The 20,209-nt window shown below is 35.1% G+C and overlaps 1 protein-coding gene across 2 annotated transcripts in view; it reads right to left on the bottom strand.

Annotated features, from left to right (window-relative positions):
• Nucleotides 1-20,209, bottom strand: part of LOC132846486 (glypican-5-like) — a 74,768-nt gene that overhangs the window by 20,181 nt on the left and 34,378 nt on the right. Inside the window, exons 4-6 of one of the 2 annotated variants that reach the window (XM_060871288.1) lie at nucleotides 6,246-6,403; nucleotides 2,630-2,689; nucleotides 1,638-1,760 (exon numbers count right to left, since the gene is read on the bottom strand). In XM_060871288.1, the coding sequence (XP_060727271.1) occupies nucleotides 1,638-1,760; nucleotides 2,630-2,689; nucleotides 6,246-6,403 (341 nt within the window). The remainder of the gene's footprint in view (nucleotides 1-1,637; nucleotides 1,761-2,629; nucleotides 2,690-6,245; nucleotides 6,404-20,209) is intronic. The other variant, XM_060871289.1, reaches the window with a different exon arrangement.

The following is a 20,209-nucleotide window of genomic DNA, read 5'->3' as shown; positions in this document are numbered from 1 at the left end:
TGTATGTAGTGCACTATTTTTTCAAATAGAACACAATTTGTAATTCAGCCAAAGAAACTTTTGTTTGCATACTGACTCTTGGGAACTGACTAATAACAAGGAGCCTAGTACCACATACCATTCTACACAGAGACGATCGGCCCAATACGCTCACTACGCAAGTTGCGTAGGGCCCCGCAAATTACGCAAGGCGTCATCCCCCTGCGTCATTTTACAGCGCATGTTAATGTTTACTGTATAGATGACAATATGAAGCAGAGTTATCCATCTGGCCATAAAAAGAGAAAAAAGAAACAAAATGAGAGTGAAATGCGAGAACAGCAATCAGGTAAACTTGTGTTCTCTTCAAGTTTGATGTCAGCAAGAGCAAATAACAGTAAAGTTAAGTTGATGTAATTCTGTCTCTAGTCTCTATCTGACTAGCTAAATTAGCTGTGCAGTGCTGCCAGTGCAATTGTGAATGTGTGGCAAATGATTTATATGGCTCACGGGCCAGGTAGGAGTGCCCCTTAGCAGGGAGGTCAGGATCGGCTCTGGTTCTACATTACAAAACGTTAGGTACGTTTACAATAGAGATGGTGATGCATACAAGATGATGATGTCTTTTAATATTCAAATAATATGAATCCTTGCTTCATGGAAATGTTATTTCTAATGGTGAGTAAAAAAGCTTAAAACATGTTATTAAAGCATTTTATGATCATAAAAAACAAGCCTGTTGACATTGACGAGAGAATTATTTTATAATCTCATCGTAGCACTGGTGTGATATAATACCAAGTAAGAATTTTATGATTTAATTTTAAATGTTACAAATATGTATTAAGTGCTCAGTTTAAGTGCATTTTTTTCTTATGGTTTATAGATGCTTAGATTAAAAACAGGGATCAAATCCTAAACTAAACATCCCCAGCAGTGAAGCCTACAGAAGTCATTATAAAGCAATTAGTAGTGAGACTCCAGGCGAAAGAGATTATTCTCTCATAATACACATTGCATTCCTTCATTCTATCTGTAATCCACTGAGAGAAATAGTCAAGCGCATACTTCCAAGAGTAGCCAAGACAAACTTCCCCACACCCCCCACGCCTACCCCAACACACACTGCGTTCTGAATAGGCATTTACAGGCAAGAAAAAACATACATCTTTATACTCTCTTCTCTTTTTTATCCCATATGTCTTAAATCATTCTGTATATTTTACCACAACCTCCATGGGGGAAGTCGTGGCCTAATGGTTAGGGAGTTTGACTCCTAACCCTAAGGTTGTGGGTTCGAGTCTCGGGCCGGCAATACCACGACTGAGGTGCCCTTGAGCAAGGCACCGAACCCCCCCAACTGCTCCGCAAATGGCTGCCTACTGCTACGGGTGTGTGTACAGGGTGTGTGTGTGTTCACTGCTGTGTGTGTGCACTTTAAATGGGTTAAATGCAGAGAATGAATTCTGAGTATGGGTCACCATACCTAGCCTTATGTATTTCACTTTCACTTTCTTTGTCCATCTCTCATCTTCTTCCAATATTCTGGCCTATCTATCTCTCTTATGTAAATTATTGAAATAAAAAAAATAATAATTAAATGAAGCCTCTATAAACTGAGAGTGAATGCAGAGAAGAATTCAGCAGGTTAGACTCACCTCTCAACTACATCGTTTCCGCTCCAGCAGTTGGGTTCATCACGCACAACTTCTCCTTCACACAACATCTCTGGCACTGCTGCAAAAAATGCCTTGTAGAGCACAATATGCTTCATTAATTCCCTAAAGGAGATTCATACAACAGACCCACAAACAGAAAGAGAGAGAGAGCGAGAGAGAGAGAGAGAGTTGGATGAGGGGTTACATTTGAGGTCATACTGTATCTAAATTTTCAAACCAATACATGCACAAATACAGGGTAATGATTAAATGAACCTGGTGTCTCACAGAATTGTGATTCTAAAATATATTTACCAAAAAGACAAAACAGAAAATAAAAACCTTTATGTATATTTGACCATCTATATGCAAGTTCGGAAAATAAGGGCAGCCTAGACTCACATTTACAGTGAATTATATTATGAAGAAAAAAAAATGTATAGGCTGATATAAAGTGAATTTAAAACTGTTTCTAATTCAAATTTATTAACATCAGAATTCAAAATTGTATATCTTATAAAAAGTATATCTTTGAGTCGAATAAACAGGTGCACATACAGTACAAAAATTAATGAGGCTCTTCCACTGAAATGAGCGCTAGAACGAAATTAGATGTAAAACTAGAACTAAAAGAAAAACATGGACACACAGCATCACATGAGGATATGCAACAGGATGATTTGTAAATCAGAAAGTTCCAAAAAATAAGTGATTCACATGCTGAATAATGGATGAGTTTTGGCATCATCTCACAATTATGTGATATCCAGACGTGACTGGGTGGTAAAAATTCAGGCAGCACTAATGGAGAACTATCACTAGTGTTTTAAAGTGAATGCATGCAAAATATAATACAATGTAGAAAGGACTAAATAAGATTTTAATTGTGTGTGTGTGTGTGTGTGTGTGTGTGTGTGTGTGTGTGTGTGTGTGTGTGTGTGTGTGTGTGTGTGTGTGTGTGTGTGTGTGTGTGCGTGGGTTTGCGTGCTTACCGAGAGATCTGTTTTAGACTTCTATCTTTATTGTGTTTGGTGGGTTTCAGAGGGAGCGAGCTGATCAGCCCACCACACAAGTTTATGGAGCAGTCCAGGGGAGGATGAGGCAAGCAGGAAGAGAGTGAGTTGTGAGAAAACAAAAAGTCACAGAACAGAGGAAAGAGGAGGAGAAGGGATAAAAAAAAAATCATGATCCTGTGGGAAAAGTCAGACATGCACATGCAAATTCAAAGCTATTATGTCAAGCTGCACTGCAAAACAACCATGCAGTACAACTCTTAGGGAAACAGTGCCATCAGCATCAACACAATCAATGTCTCTCTCTCTCTCTCTCTCTCTCTCTCTCTCTCTCTCTCTCTCTCTCTCTCTCTCTCTCTCTCTGAATGCAATGTCTGTATATCAATGTTCTCATTTTCTTTTGCTGCTTTATGTTACCTGTTGAGGTGATCAGTTTTCAGTGCTATGAGACAATTGAGCTACATAAAATGTGCAATTAAAAGTAAACATATATATATATATATATATATATATATATATATATATATATATATATACATATATATATATATATATATATATATATATATATATTGTCTTGCAGATGTACAGAATGTACTGAACATGTACAGAAATCTGCTGCCGGATTAATAAACCTTTACAGACTTGTTGAAGCTAGATAAGGCCATACAACTTTAATGCCATTTATGGCAAGCTTTCAGAACAATCAGTTAAAGTAGCACAACAAACCCACAAGAGGAAACACACAAACACATACAAAAAAATAAATGTCATTTACTTTGATTATTATTCTTTTTTTTTCCTTTTTTTTCTATTATTATTATTCATTCTAAGAGCAAATCTACAGCAGGTTCTTAGAACAATATAAACAGAGATAAAACTGAGCCCCAAATAATGCTCAACTGTTTTAAAATTGTTTTATTTAAATTTATTTAATTAATGTAAAGAGTCTATTTTGGTTTAACAATGCAAAACTCCACCTTATAAATATGCTTTAATTTAAATAATAACTTTGGATCCATTTAAGTTGACAGTGCTTTGATATTATTTTGCAAGTATTTTTTTTTTTTTTTACTTATGGGATGAGACTATGTGGTTTATTAATTATTTCAGTCTAACACAAACATATACAGTTTGCTCAAAAGTTTGCATACCCTGAAAGAAATTGTTAAACCTTGCCATTTATTTAGAAAATATGATTGATAAAAGAGTTTTTCTTATTTAAAGATCACGTGAAGTCATAAATGATCACATAATTGTTTGACTCCTTTTGAAAACCTAATGATAACTGAAATTACCTAAACAACCCTGATCAAAAGTTTACATATCCTTGAATGTTTCACCGCATTATAAATACACAGGTTGACACACAAAGGTTTAAATTGCTATTAAAGGGAAGTTTCCCCACCTGTGACTCAATGTAATTGTAATTAGTGTCTGTGCATAAATAGTCAGTGAGTTTCTCAGCTCATGAGGTGATGCACTGTCTTGGCTGGATACTGCACCATGGGGAAAACAAAAGAACTGCCAATGGACCTGCAAAATAAGGTAGTTAAACTCTAAAGCAAGAAAAGGATATAAAAAGATGTCTCAACACTTGAAGAATCCAGTTAGTATTGTTCAAACTCCACCACCAGTCCACCAAGTTCCACCATCTCTCAGGGTAAGAGGCAAGTATACTACAAGACTCTTTTCTGTTCTGGCACCAAGGTGGTGGAATTAATTCATGGTATCTTAGGTATGTAACCTAGTGAACCAGCATTAATGTATCTAATGATAAAGATATAAGCACTTATGTACGTCGCTCTGGATAAGTGCGTCTGCCAAATGCTGTAAATGTAAATGTAAAGAAGAGGTTCTGTTGATACTAAGCCATGGTCAGGTAGACCAAGAAAGATTTCATCAACTACTGCCAGAAGAATTGTTTGGGACACAAAGAAAAACCCACAAACAACTTCTAGAGAAATACAGGCTACTCTGGAAAAAAGTGGTGGTGTTGTTTCAAGGAGCACAATAAGGAGGTACTGTACTGTAACACCAATGACCTGCATGGTCGAGTTGACAGGAGAAAGCCGTTACTGCACCCATGCCACAAAAAAGTCGGACATTAGTAAGCCAGACAGCATAATTGAACTTCATAGATAACTTGAGTCCTATAAGAAATAAAATAAATTTGTTTTGCCTTTTCACTCATGTTTTTAAAAAAGGTACAGATCTTGCAATTCGTTCAAGGTATGCAAACTTTTGAGAACAACTGAGTATGTGCATAAATATACTGTATATCCAAAATCATGTCATTTACTGTACATAATGCCAATTACATGCCATGTGTCATCATAGACCAGTCCTTATACTAGAATCAAATAATGAAAATAATGTTATATATAACAATATTATGTATTATATTGCTACTCTCTTTGATCTAGTTTTACTTGCATTTTTATTAAACTTTGCTTCCTTTCATTCTCACATATTACTAAAACATTACTTGCTTTTGCTTGTTATTTTGTCATAGGCTCATCCCTGAAGAAAAACATTTATTAAACGCAGTTAAACCTCTTTCAAGCGAAGCTTTCAATTGTATATAAATAAACTGCTACTGGATCAAGCTAAGGTTATGGTATTGTAGTCTAGAATAAAGTTTAAAGGTTAAAAGTCCTCTCTCATCTCCTCGTGCATAGCTGTACCTCTTACTGTGTTTCTTTGTGTGTGTTTCACTTGTTTAGTTGTTCTTCTTACATCTATCTTCTTCTCTCTACTTACATTAGTTGATTGCAGCAGTTGGATCATGCTTAGATTGGATTCAGCCAAGTCATTTTGATGGAAGTAACTAAATCGATAAATGTAAATATAGTAATAAAATAAACATATTGTAATCTACTCTATACTTATATTTAGATCTGGTTATATCTTTTCAGCACTTAAGAAATACCAGCTGAAAAGCTTGTGTAATCCTTTTTTTTCCCCTTACGGATCATACTGTTTTCTCACTGGCTCCTGCTGAGAGGAATAAATACATTTAAACAGGAAGTGCCTCTTCCATATCCTGCTGATGCTTTCATTCAGGCTTCAAATGAGCCTCAGTGCCAAATACAACACACTGTCTGCCAGCTTGGTGCAATATGGATCTGTAGCACTGCCACTCTAACAGAGAGTGCCACTGTATGTGTGTATGGTGTTTGTGAGATATCAAAGGCCTTGGTTAAATTAATAGTATTTACTTTATAGGGGTTCACTTCCTAGGTCAGTTACACTGAAGAAGACTGTGAGACCATTCACTCACTGGTACAGGTTAAAGTCAAGTAAATGTGCAGCTGTTGTTGAGTCACCTGGGGTAAGATTCCCTTTTAGATCATATTATGGTCGTGTTAAAAAATATCTAACCCTTACACGAGATATTATTTGGAAAAAATGTCATCTGACATTCCTTTTCTTTACTGGTGGCTAGACAGCACACTGACAGTAAATAGAAGTGGAACTGATGTTGTGTATGCTGTGTAATGAAGTCATGACTCAAAGATACCTTCTTAATTGCATAGATATGCATTAGAATGAGCAATATAAGACTTGGTAAGGCTTTTAAAGGCTGTCTAACCTGCGTAGGTCCAATACTTTTCCCAGCTGTTTATTGATATTAGAGTCTGTCTGGTTGGTTGTAGGTTCTGGGGCAAGTGTTACTGTTGGTATCATCTTAACAGTGGTGTGGTGAGTACTTTCATTCCCAGCCAAAGAATGGCCACATACTTTATCCACCTGGAGAAAAGAAACAGAAAGAAGGATAATACATTTAAAATAACTCCTCATTATTAGAGTGAATGATAGGGTAGGTGTGCACTTTGAAAATATCTGGTGCAGCCTGATAAAACCTAGGAAAATTGAAAGTTTTGATTACCCCAAAAGTGAAATGAGACAAAATGACCTTTAAAGCTTTAGTGCATTTAAAGTTTCCATTGGAATATATGGATTTCTTCTGTATTTAAATAAATACACATAGTAGGAAAATAGTAAAATATAAAAAATAAGTCCATGAAAGTTATGATGTTTTTTTTAATTTATGCAGAGCCAACATGAGGTTTTATGTGTTCCTTAATGCCTATTCAAATTCTGGCCTTTGGAATAAATTCTCTGTGAGTTTTGTCCAAATAATTTGAGTGCAGATGCATGAACATCGAATATAGTATGCCACAAACTTAAATAAACTCCCAAAAGGAGTTGATTTTTCATCTCTTTTCAGGAGTTACAACTGAACTACTGTGCAGTTAAAATTCTACTAACATATAAAGTAAAATTTCACTCCTAACTAGAGTTTATTTGAATAATAACCCTTTAACAGTCCTAAAATATCTAAAACAGATTCCTCATCCATTTGTGGCTTACATTTATACAACTGACCAATTGAGGGTTAAGTGCCTTGCACAGGAGACCAGGAGGGGTAGCTTGGTTGACCTGGGATTCAAACTTAGAGCCTTCTGATTAGTAGTCATAACACCTGAACAAGTGCACTACTACTTTCAAAAAAGAGAAGTATTCTCTGAAAATCCCTTACAGTATAAAAAATAGTTTAATAAAATAAAGTGCCACTTTTCTCTTTTTTCACAATGAAGTCCAAGATAATGTAGTTAGGTGCAGGACATATAGACCATACAACACCAGAGAGAGTTGAATCAGGCTCCTCAATACCCAGTACACCATGAACACCATAATATTACACCGCTTTAGAGCACACATCGCCTGTAGTCTGTGTTAGAAAATAAACTCCCAAAATCTAACTTTTAAAGTTGTTTTGCTGTGTAAAGGAATTGACATTTTACAGTTAGTGTTATAACAATAACTGAAATGACTTTATTTGGGTAACTCTCAACAGGATCTTACTATAATCATGCTATACTCTGAGGAATAGGAAGGCCAAAAAGTTTCATAGTACATTTTACTTGAGACTGGAGAACCTTTTCCCACACACTTCCTAAGTTTCCAGCATGTTTTGGCAAGGTCCAATTAGGATTTAATATGGCTTACTACTCTTCCATAAAGCCTGTCATTGTGGAGCATTTGGGTTAAGGTTGTCATGTGAACAGCTTCTCTTATCTGAGGTGTAGATTTCTTCATCTTGTAATGCCTAATGCCCTCCTTACCCGAAGTTACTTTAAGTGGATGGCTTCCTTTAGGTAGAATCACAGATGTGCCTTATTCATTCTTGATTTTATGGGATTGGGGGTTATTTTTAAAATTAATCTCTCAGTGATACTTTTTCCAGAACTTTGCCCTGGGTTTGTTTTAATAGCTCTTGGATCTTCATGATGTTGTTTGTTTAGATATCTTCTCTATCAAGCTTCCGTGGCCCCCGTGGAACAGCTGTATTTATATTGAGGTTCCCTGACATTAAAATTTCATAAAAGTGGACTCTAGAAATATTTAATGAATTTCACACCAATGGTGCTAAATATTGGACATGTCCAACCATAACCAATAAAGAGGACTGTAAGTTTGTTTTATGGGCCCATCTAGAGCGCTATTTACCTTCAAATGATCCCATTGTTTGAGCAGATAAACTCCAGTTTTTGCCTTTTCAATTATCAAAATTTGACCTATAGTTAAAGACTTAAAGAACGCTCTTCCAACTGATCAATACTGTTTCTGACAATTGCCAAGGAGCCACATAGAACTGTAAACATATCATGATTGTCTGATTGTCTTTGTTGTTTTCTTTATTTTTTGTACGGTGACCTTGAGTGTTCAGAAGGCGCCTTTAAATAAAATGTATTATTATTATTATTATTATTATTATTATTATTATTATTATTATTATCAGCAATCTACTAAATCCCTTATTTCCCCTTTCAACCTTCAGTCCTATGACCACCATGTAGTAACACTACAGATCTGTGAGAAACACTAGTATGTTTTTAAAAACCTTTGCATTATGTGTCTTGGCAGTGTCTTGCAAACTGGAATTTGAGAGATGAATCATTAAGACTGAGAGTTCAAGCTCAGGTGACAGTGGTCAGATATATCAAGATAGATAGTCTCTAGAAACTACTAGTGCAGAGACACTAATAGAATTAGATCTAACACACATACATACACATACAGAGAGAGAGAGAGAGAGAGAGAGAGAGAGAGAGAGAGCAATGCGGCACTATACAAAAACACAGACCTGTCACAGAACTAAGAAGTCACCTTCAAGTGTAAACTAAAGCTGTCACTGAACATAAAATATAAATGTTAACTAGAGAATGGAAATGTCATTAGATCCACTCTGTTACTCCAGATCCACTGTGAATGAATGAATGAATGAAGGAAGGAATGAATGAATCCATACCTGTATTTATTAAAATAAATTAATTTACATTTTTCTTAAAGCAACCGTTTTCACACACACACACCAAGCTCGGTATGCATATGGGTCTTCATAAGCCAAACAAATCACATCACATCCACTAACTTTACCCAAGTTGAAGTCAGCCATTTTGGATCTTGTAAATTGACAGGTTATTTTAAAATAATCCTCCTACGAGATTCATTAGATGGGGAATTTTGGAAATATTATATGGAACTGCTATGGAGCAACAATCATTGAACGTATTGCGACACACAAAAAGAAAGTGTGGCATAATTCCTTCGTACATCATGTAATGTGGCCAAAGTTCATATTTATGTTAAAAGGGGACAGTCACATACACAAGCCAACAGTAATTCATTTTCATAATGCCACCAACTGGCAGCAGGAAATAAGGCTTATAAATCCAATTTTGTGCTGCTCCTTCTAAAGGGATGATATAATACATGTCAAATTGGGTCAGCATGATCTCAAGTTATCCATAATGCTAAACTATTAAGGATCGTTTGATATATTAAAAAGAGCTGTGATGATGAGTCAATATGTGATGATATTGACTTTTTCCACACGTTATGAAGTGAAATCCTTTAAGTAATCACATTTTTGACATTATTAATTAACATTATCAGATTCATTCAGAAATGTTGCTTAATCTCATTTTCCATAATACTCTATGGCTTCAAAATATTCCCTTGACAACAACTTCTCATGAAACAGATACCGATTGCTTGGGTCCATCACTCACTGCTTAAAACTATGTAAACTATTATATTTGTAGTTATAGAACCAAAAGAGAGTATTCACATACTGTATGTATTTACCTACACTTTAATAAACATCTTACACACACACATAGTTCTAGCAACTGATCAATACAATCTCATCTTACTGAAAGCATTTAGACTCAATCAATCTTTCAGATACAATGTCGGTTTGGACAAGCACATAAACTAAAACTTAGTTATAATCAATTTATCTATACTATAAGAGGAATTAAAGTTATTCATTATGCTTCATTTTCACTGATGGCCAAGGAGAAAACTCAAGTAAGTCATCATATAAATTAAAAAAGAAATGTCAATTATTAAGCTTCTTAACAGATATTTATAATTAAATCTGGACAAAGCTACAGTATGTAAGGCAGCCTGCAAAAACTCTTTCTGCTAAATTTTCATAGTTTCGAACTAAAATATGTTTTTCTTTTGGATGTATTTCAATCACAAATACATTTTAGACTTTACACAATGTTTTACGACTGTAACGACTTTTTGCAGACAGCCTCACATATGCTTACAGAATAGTCTGTGTTAAGGGTCAATGCTCCATAATGTGGAGTGGCTCCAATTGTGGAATGCATTGACATATTTTGCACACACCTAACATGGGTTGAATAATACAGCTACACAGAGGCAGAAATAATGAAAGACTACTGTCAAACCACAGCTCTTCTATAAACATACCAGAAAATCTATCCCAGTTTAACAAAAACAGTAAATGCTGCCAAAATTTGACACAAGATTCTTGCAATATTAGAAGTTTAGTGGGGGCAGCAGCATTGCTTGCAAAGATATTCACTAGGCATCCACTTAGTGTTTTAACCTTAAATCAAATAGCGTGTTATTGCTAATATAGCTAGCTTTAATTTCTATAAATGTTTGATAACTCCTTCTGCCTTGGCTGCTAATGTATTATTGTCAACGTATCTAGGTATGTGTCAACTTAGTCATATGTATGTTGCAGGCTTAATGTTCTAACAATTAGCAACATTAGCTACTTTCATTACATATCATTACCTCAGGACTGAAATTTTAACTAAAACTATTGAAAACTAGTTAAAAGTACTACTATTGCTACTAACTAACTACTTTTGCCTCATTTTCTTCATCTTCCTATTCTTGGAAATATAGAACCATGCTTGTATAACCTCTAAGTAGTTTATCCCAAAGGAATACAACAGCATGTACAGAAATCCATCTGCTCTTGGTAATGTTGTGAATCAGGCTAATCAAAAATAACATCCAGAAAAACATCCTGTCTCAAACTTGACCCTGCATAAAGCTTTCATGATTTCATGAGTTTTTTGATGTGGGCTCTATTGATTTTTTGTTTTTCCCCAAAATAGCATGAACACACTCATTTTTCCATTCCAAGTAAACTTTGTGTTTGGCTTTGTGTTTTTGGAGTTACTTGCAGAGTACATAACATAACTTAACCCCATGTAGGCAACAATAATCTCAGTGCTAATATTAAGGTAATGTTTGATTTGTCTCTCCCCTAAATACAAGAAATGATCTTTACCCAGTATTCATACAAAATATACTGCTATTTTATAAAACACCTCAATTAAAATGTGATTTTAAGTGAACAATTATTTTCCTTTTGCTTATTACGATATAGATTTGTGTCAGATCTGTTAACACAATGCCGAAATTATTTTTTTTTTTAAGAAAAAAAAATTGTGATGTCACAAAATATGTTCAGCGTCTTATAGCTATAAGCCTTCGGATCTGTGGATCTAGTGGGGTTTGTTATGCAGTCAGGGAAATACTGCTTGCATGTATTGGGTTGGTTTGTCCCATTAGAGGGATGCAATTGCCTAATTAGCCAGTGCTTTTATGGCACAACAGAGAATAGTTATGACATTTTCTAGTGACTCTCTTATGTGATATAGTATGTTTTGTCAGGATTTTTTTTCTGGATACCTATCATCCCCTGCAAGTCGCATTACCTGGTCACATGTCTTAGTAACTCCCATACCTGTTCTGTGTTTCCCTTAATCTCTCACACCTGTTTCTTGTTTCACTTTGATTTGCACCACTATTATTTGTCTACCTTTTTGTTAGTGAAATGGCTTGTTTGTCGCTTTGCCTTTCACAGCTTTGCTCATAGTTAGTATGTTGTGCTATTTTTTTATTCCCCTTTTTTTAAAGGCCTGCACTTGCATGTGCTGCCTGATTGATAGACTATGTTTTGTGCATAGCTGATACAAATTCAAAAGAAATGCAGCTTTTATTGCCATCTTTTCAAGTACAGTAGGGTGAAATAATATTCCTGGATAGAAAGAATCAGTCAATATAACCCTTGTTTCAGGCAAGGTGGCTGATCTAAGTTCACAAACACTATCAGTAAATGCGATCAATAAAAAAAGTATGAGGTGCCGTTAACTGTCCATACACTTTGATATTATGAAGCAATGAAGCAAACATGCAGAAAAACTGTCATGTGAGAAAGAGCACTTCAGGTTTGCAAGCACATTGTTATTGACAGCACCTAGATGTTGTGCTTCAGATAGCAAGTTGGGATGCAATTCACTGTACAGTTCTGTCATTGAAATGATTGTGCTCATTGATTCTGCTCTGTAGGTTCAGGTTGGCCTTCCACTCTCTTAAAATACTGTTTAAAATGCATTTTTAAACGTAGACCACGGCATTAAGTATTAACTGCTTAAGCACACAGATGTAACTAAAGTAAACAGAGCTAAAAAAAAATGACTGATGACAGCTCTAAACACAGAATTTCAACATGAATATCAATGAGTACCAAAAAATATGTTTTATTGCATGCCACTCGTTGGATAAATAAGTTGTTTAGAGGCCAAAATGTCTGTTTTTTTTTTTTTTTTTAATTCATAGAAGAGAAAGCTAAATTAAGATAAGGATATCACTTAAAGATGTTTGTTCCATGGGCTTACATGGAACAATATTTTATACACACACAAAATTCAGCTGTTTCTTATCCAGCCCAATGCCAAAAGAGACATGGATATTTCAGAAAGAATGATTCATGAATAAAGGTAATTGGCTCTTGGACTCCAACATAAAAACATTCTCCGAAATGAAAACATCTGAGAACAAATACAAGAAAAATGGCAAACTATGTTTCCATGAGACAAGTTTGCCTGAGAATTCTGAAAATCTCTCCAATGACAGCTTGAGATTAAACATCAATAAAGTTCATACCATTCCATACTCCAACCTCAGTGCCAGAAGTAGGAGCTTGGACTGATGGTGTTAACTCAGAATGTGTTTAACATGTGTGTACCTGTCTACTATCTTATAACTTGATTATTTTGCTGTTGGGGCAGCCATGCTTCCTGAATAAGCTTGTAATGAAACTCAAAATTTCAGCTTTATTTGATTATGATTTTTATAGTTAATGCACATTATTCTAATACTCCATGCTGCCATGATCTGAAGTTCTGATTTAACTAGATATAGGATCTTTAATAGTACCAGGAATGTTTATCAACTGAGAGCCTCTGTATGAATCTTAACAATGAAGGAACATGTGAAACGAGGAGAAAGAAAAGGTACTGCACCTCACCTTGTCCCTAATCACATCATGCAAATGTCAGGTCATGGTCTTTCCTGTTTGAGTTGAAATAATTATTGTTTAAAATGATTGTTTTTATAGTTATGAATTATAATAAATTAACATATACCACTTAAGAAAAATAATTGCTTATATTTCTAGGATGCCAATCGCTTAATATTTCAAGAAAAAGCTACCATAATGTTTCCCTATCTGAAAGGGTTTCAAACAAGAACCCAGTATATAAAGCTAAGAAACTTTAAAAACCTCTGAAAAATCCTTTTTGTAATAATTGTCCAATGGGCTGATGGACTAAATAAGTCCAGTCAAGATCTTAGACTACATTCCTTTTCTCACTGTTAGTGAGCTGCTCATGTTGTTTCCCCAGTCACTAGCATCTCATTCTGTGCTCTGGGTGTATTGGGTTACCGTGTGGTGATGGCCAGGGATGCATGTTTATTTATGTAGGGATCAGCTACAGAAGCATCCCAGATTTCTCAGCCCTTTTTGGCCCCTCACTGCAGTGCATGGTGGGTATTAGGCTCAGGGTTTTGTCTACTGCTGGTTTACATTCTATGCACTAAATTTTCACCCAGTCTCACCCTTTGGCTTTCATTTACACTCTTTCCACTGCTATACAATGATCCCTATGTGGAGATTACAGAGGTAAAACAACAGGAGTCACGCTATAGTCCACTTACTATCTGAGTTAGAGGTTCTTTCAAGAATAAAACATGCACACACACACACACACACACACACACACACACACACTCACTCACTCTTTCACACATCAGCTGTGACTGAGAGGTACAAAATCATGCTATGATTTTTAAATGTGCAACCAATATATTATCTCATTAAGGTGTTTTCTTTAGGATATTCATGCTTTTATGCACAAATAACCCATAGAAGGAGCTGGTAATCAGCAACCATAAATAAGCAGAAGGGCAGGCAATTGAGATGGCAAATGGATTGTGGTAAAAGATTGTGAATGAGAATGTCGTGGGGGACATTTGATAATGAAAACTTTGAAAACTAAAATTAGACTGACCAAGTAATATAGAATTACCAAGTGTTTGTAGTGGGCAGAGGTCATACTAGATATTGTTTCCCATTTATACTGGGAAGATTGAGTTTGGTGAAAATACAGCAAATCTTCTTTTTTTCAAGGCTGAGAACCTACAGTACAGTAAGTGGCAGAGGGCAATGATGCATGTAATTTGGGTTTTCTACATCTGAGTATTATACATGGCTTTGTTTGAGGGTGAAGAGCACATACTTTGACCTTTCAGGACCTTTCTGGGAACTTCCTGAAATTTCTCATAACAGACCGGGTATGTTAACTGACACCTCACCCTTGGGGCTTTCAGTATATGTGGAGGCAATGGTTACATCAGGATATAAAATGTCTTGCAGTGAGTGGACCAGGTCATATCTTGACAGTGAGGGAACAAGGCTATTATTTCTTTGTCAGACCAGGAAAGTTTTGGATTGTGCTTTGGTGTTTTTGGGATATTGTGAAATAAAGGAGGTTCTCACTATGTAGGGTGTGTGCGTTAGGTATCATGTGAAGCATAATGACTCACTGGACAACTGTTTTCCATTAATAACTTGAAAATGCATTTTAGTATGTGATGATTGCACATGACTCTTTAGCTGATAAACACTGTTGGAATTTATGAAATACTGGCCAATTCTCCACACAACAGTAAGGGCATAGAAGTATAGAACAGCAGAATGCAGAATGGTTCTTTTCCAGTCATTTCTGATGTTTGTGGACAATGAACTAGTGTGACTGAATGTCATGGTTTAGAGAGAGGATAATATCTTTTATTCTGTGGTACAAGTGGTGCTTGTATAGAATCACGTATCCTGCTTTCCATGAAATGCATGTCAAGTTGAATAGCTAGTTCAATGTGTGAATCAGTTTACCTGATACAGTCTCAGTTTATTGATTATTGATCCACAAACCCTTAAGTGTGTGGGACTCACACACTGTGCCATCAGCTGTGATCAAGCATGACACAGAACTCAATGAAATGGTGCAGAAATCCATAGTTTTACCTCAATTCAGCCATACTGTGATTGCCTAGTCTAGCAGTTTGACAAACCGCAGTGAAATAAGCTGCACATTGTAGTGTTAAAAATAAATAAATATTTATCAAGTGCTGTAGCAGAAAATATTGACATAGCTGGCTTAGTGTCATATTTGCAGGATGGCTATGGGGTGTCTAGAAGAGGACTTGCCAAAGATTTGACAGAGCTTGGCACCACTAATTTAGCAAGATTCCCAAGTGTATGGATGGAATGTGATGTGTGTTTGTTTTTCACTTACTGCATAGTCCTAAGCAGTGTCAGCTTGATCATTAAAACCTGCTGTTCCCATGTCAACAGCAAAGTTTTCTGTCACAGACAGGAAAACACAGATTCAAGTAAGAAAATTCAGAAATTTAAGGGACCAGATAGTAATTAATAACCAGGACTAACCGGGAGGTTAAGTGAATTGAAAATAAAACTAGCAGCAGAAAAGACATATTGCTGTATAAATATGATCTGGAGTGAGAACACTCACACTTTAACATAGATTGTCTAGATTAGTTTAAGTCATAGGCTGACATTGACCTGAAAATAATTGTGCATTTATTTTAGATTTGAAATTTATAATAATTAAGCTCTCATTTTTTTTAAGGTATTAAAATTACTATAGCATCAAACTCTGTAAATGTGTCTGTTATGCACATGCTTCAAATGACACTTTATAACGCTTAACTTTGCCATTTTAAATGCACAGAACTATGAGCTATGAACTACTTAATGTATATTAGTGATCATCGTCAGCCAGAAATATATGCCATATGTAATTTATGTTATAGCCTTCATATTACAACATTATTATTTGTCTGTAAATATTTTCGTATAATGATGAACTAACTGAAGGTTAAGAAAGCAACATTACCAAACTACAATACATTGAAAAAGTAATTTAATTTTTTTTTAAACACACTATTTATCAAAATACATAATGATAAATTTACAAATCTTGCCAAAATTACTCTGATACCTGTCAATTCTGACAGGTCTGTCAATTCTGCATTAATAAACCTTTTTATGTTAGTCTCATTATCAAAATTGTTTAGAGTTTTGTTTAGAGATCTTATACGCCACAAATATATTTCCTATATGAATTCCTCTGAATAACTAATTAAAAGTTTACAACATTCCCTCTTTAATTATAATTATCAAATTACACAAGCATAGTGTTCTAATATATTGTTGTAATACATTGATTGTCCGTCTGTATTACGTCTACACCAGTATTGAATTAATCACACACAGTAGGAAAAGCCCACAAGGGACACAGAGTAATGGACTGTTACAACTATGTGCCATATTCATTTAGCCGAACAACTCAATGAAGCGGTTTCACCTCCATTAAGCCGTATGGTGGTGGCCAAGAAGCCTATCAGTTAAATTAACTGAGCTTTGTCCATCCTGAGACATACAATATAAACAACGTGCTCTGTTATATTGTTGTAATATCATGATTGTCTTCCCCACCAATGATATAATCAAATAAAAGAACCCCTCATGGAAACTAAGATCATTGGTTGTTATAAGTATCATTTTCCCCCTCCCTGTACATCCATTCTTTATTTTCCTCCTTGTAAACAAGAGAAAATAGGTCCAAGCCAGTATTCTTTCAGTGAAATCTGATTATTTAATTAGTATAAACCTTAAAATACTGCTAATGGATCCTGACATGACATTGCCTATTAGGGATGGAATAATAAGGCAGCGATAAATTAGTTTTTTTTTTATTATGTCTGCAATGTTTTGTTGCTAGCAAGACATTTTAGTGATCATTTCTGCGGTCTGATTCTTGCCTGTTTATGCTGGTTCGATGGCATTTATTAAACATATATCAGTACAATGAAAATGTCCTCTGCCTCTGCTGTCCTTTGGTTGAATGCACCTACAGCATTAACTTCTTTCTGCCAAATCCTTCCTCGTACTTATATATTGAACTTTCCATTTCCATCATTGCAAGCATGAAGAATATTCACGTTCATATTTATTCATATGTAGATGCTTAAAATACCTCACTTTATATTTATATTCCAAACAATCAGGAGTGCACATACTCTGTAAATCTTCATTATTCATATCAAATGGTGCGAGGTCCATTCAGAGAATAAGCTTAATAACTTTCTGTGCCTATAAATTTGTATTCAGATGGATGACTATATGGTAAATAGAGAAAAGTTTGCATAGTCAGCAAATTAGTTGAGAAGGAAAATGCTAAGAGCTGCGAAAAAAAGATGAAAGAGGTGAGAAAGGAAAGTGTATGATAGAGAAAGCAGAACAAAAAAGAATGGCTAATGATACTGAAGGAAGGTGAAGGTTTACTGCAGGTCCTCAAAGCACCAGATTGTTGGTGAAAAGCATGAACTAATGAAGGGAAACCTCCTGAGGTATTTGATTTCATTGTTACTCCATCAGACTTATGGAAGGATGCAGGGAACTTAGCCAGAAAATAAAAGAAAATAAAAAGTGTGACGGCACTCTGTCTGTGACCCATCTAACTGGCCGTGTTCTATGGAAATCCGTTCCACTCCCAGGAACCTCCAGAGGCTTGTTTCCGTTATCCAAAGAACAAGTTGCTATTAACATTCCTTCATAAGGGTGTAATTAATTGTTTTAAACACAGGAGGAAACAAAGTAAAATACTATACTAACTAATCAAATGTGACTTTGGATATGATTTTTGGATTTTTTCCCCCAGTTCTTTATTGGAAAACAATAAAACTGTCTTCTTTTGAACACATATAAACATTGAGCTCTAAGTCATTTTACTTCCTGTTGGTTCCTAGTTAGGTTAATTTTTTATTTTTATTTTTAATTCATACAATCTGCTCTGTAAGTGTTTGAACAGTGACATAGTTATTGCAATTTTGCTTCTGTTCATCACCATATGGATTGAAATGAAGCAATCAAGATATTATTGAACTGAAGAGCTTCAGCTTTGATTCAAGGAGTTTAACAAAATATTGCATTAATAAGACATAAGACATAAAAGGTCTGAAGTTGAGTTAATGTATTGAAACTCTATTTTGTTTATGGGGATTCTCTGTATGTGCTCCAAAAAACTGGCGATGTATTAGAAAAAGCAAAGAGTTACCAGAAACATTAGGAGTTGCCAAATCAACAATTTAGTACATTCTAAAAAGAAAGAATGCACTGGAAAGCTCACTACCACCAAATGGATTGGAAGACAATTACAAAGGATGATCACAGAATTATTTTCTTCAAATAGCCTACAGTAAGTAAGGAACACTTTCAAGAAGGTAGGCATATCATTGTCAAAGTCTATAATCAAGAGACACCTTGAATGTAGAATGTAAATACAGAGGGTTAAAATCAAGAGACAAAGCACTGGTAATACTCAAAGATAGAAAGGCAAGATTAGACTAACATCTAAAAAGGCTTGCCCAGTTCTAGAAGATTTAATGGAGAAGGAAAATGATCCAAAGCACACCACATCATCCATCAAACATAGTGGAAGCAATATTATGGCATGGGCATGTGTGGCTACCAATGGTAATGGGTCATGGGTGTTTTATGATGATATGACTGCTGATAGAAGTAGCAGGATTTACTATGAAGTGTATAGAGCATCAAGTCCTTGAAGAACATATGGATTAAACTTACAACAAAAGCAACCCAAAAGGTCATGAAAAGGAATGTCAGTCACTTGACTTCAACCCAATTAAGCATCCTTTCACGTAATAAAGACAAACTGATAGCCAAAAAACCCCACCAATAAGCAACAACAAAAGCAGCCACCAATTAATAAGCAACAACTGGAGGCCAAAAAAAAAAACGCTGCAATAAAAGGCCTGCCGAAGCATCTCAAGGGAAGAAACTAAGCATTTGGTGACCTTAATGGGTTATAGTCTTCAGGATTTTTTTTTTCTTCAGGAGTATTAAAAATAATCCTTGTATATTATACTTATGTTTGTTACTTTTGAGTCTGTAAGATGAATAGACTATAAAAACAGTTAATTAAATTTTTTTGTTCATTTAAAGCTACAGTTAAAATAAATAAAAGTCAATAAAAGTCTACAGTTCAGCCACATCTTGGTTGATTCATTTCAGTTCCACTGTGGTGGTATACAGAGGAAAAAATATATATTTTTATCGTGTCACTGTCCAAATACTTATACTTACATACCCAATTCAAAAAGTCTCAGTTGATATTTTTTAGGTTACTGTTAAAAGTAGAGGTAGAAACCACGACCCTTTCATCTGATTTCCATTTGTATGGTATTGAAATGAAAATCTAACCACGTTCCCTTGTTTAAAACTTACAGTGACATTCTGAAACTTGGAAAATAGTGGCACAAATTTTACTATAGTATGATACTTTGTGAGAATTTAATAACAAATTACTACAGCCAGACTGTGCTGGTTTTGGGAAAAAAGTTTTTTTTTTCTTAATGGAAATTTGTAATTTGTGCCATGAAAACAAAACCGTTAAAAAGAGCAAGACTTCAGGAGAGCAGAAGAGGAGAGAGAGAGAGAGAGAGAGAGAGAGAGAGAGAGAGAGAGAGAGAGAGAGAGAGAGAGAGATTGATTGTGTTGACGCTACTGGCACTGTTTCCAATACACTCACTCCGATATCAAACAGATTATGAACATAGCAAAGCAAATAAAGGGATGATGGATGTAAGAAATATTGATGAAAGTGAAAATATATTGGAAATTCAATACAATAACAAAGCACAAGATAAGTAACAAGAAAAAACTGAGTAAAATGAAATAAATGAGAGAGAATGTTATAAGTTATACCTGCAACAAGTAATGCACTTCACACTACACTATTAATTCAGATTTTGTTCTCACATTAC

The sequence above is a fragment of the Tachysurus vachellii genome, chromosome 1 (assembly GCF_030014155.1).
Source record: "Tachysurus vachellii isolate PV-2020 chromosome 1, HZAU_Pvac_v1, whole genome shotgun sequence".
Classification (NCBI taxonomy): domain Eukaryota; kingdom Metazoa; phylum Chordata; class Actinopteri; order Siluriformes; family Bagridae; genus Tachysurus; species Tachysurus vachellii.
This window is presented reverse-complemented; position numbering and strand designations above follow the sequence as displayed.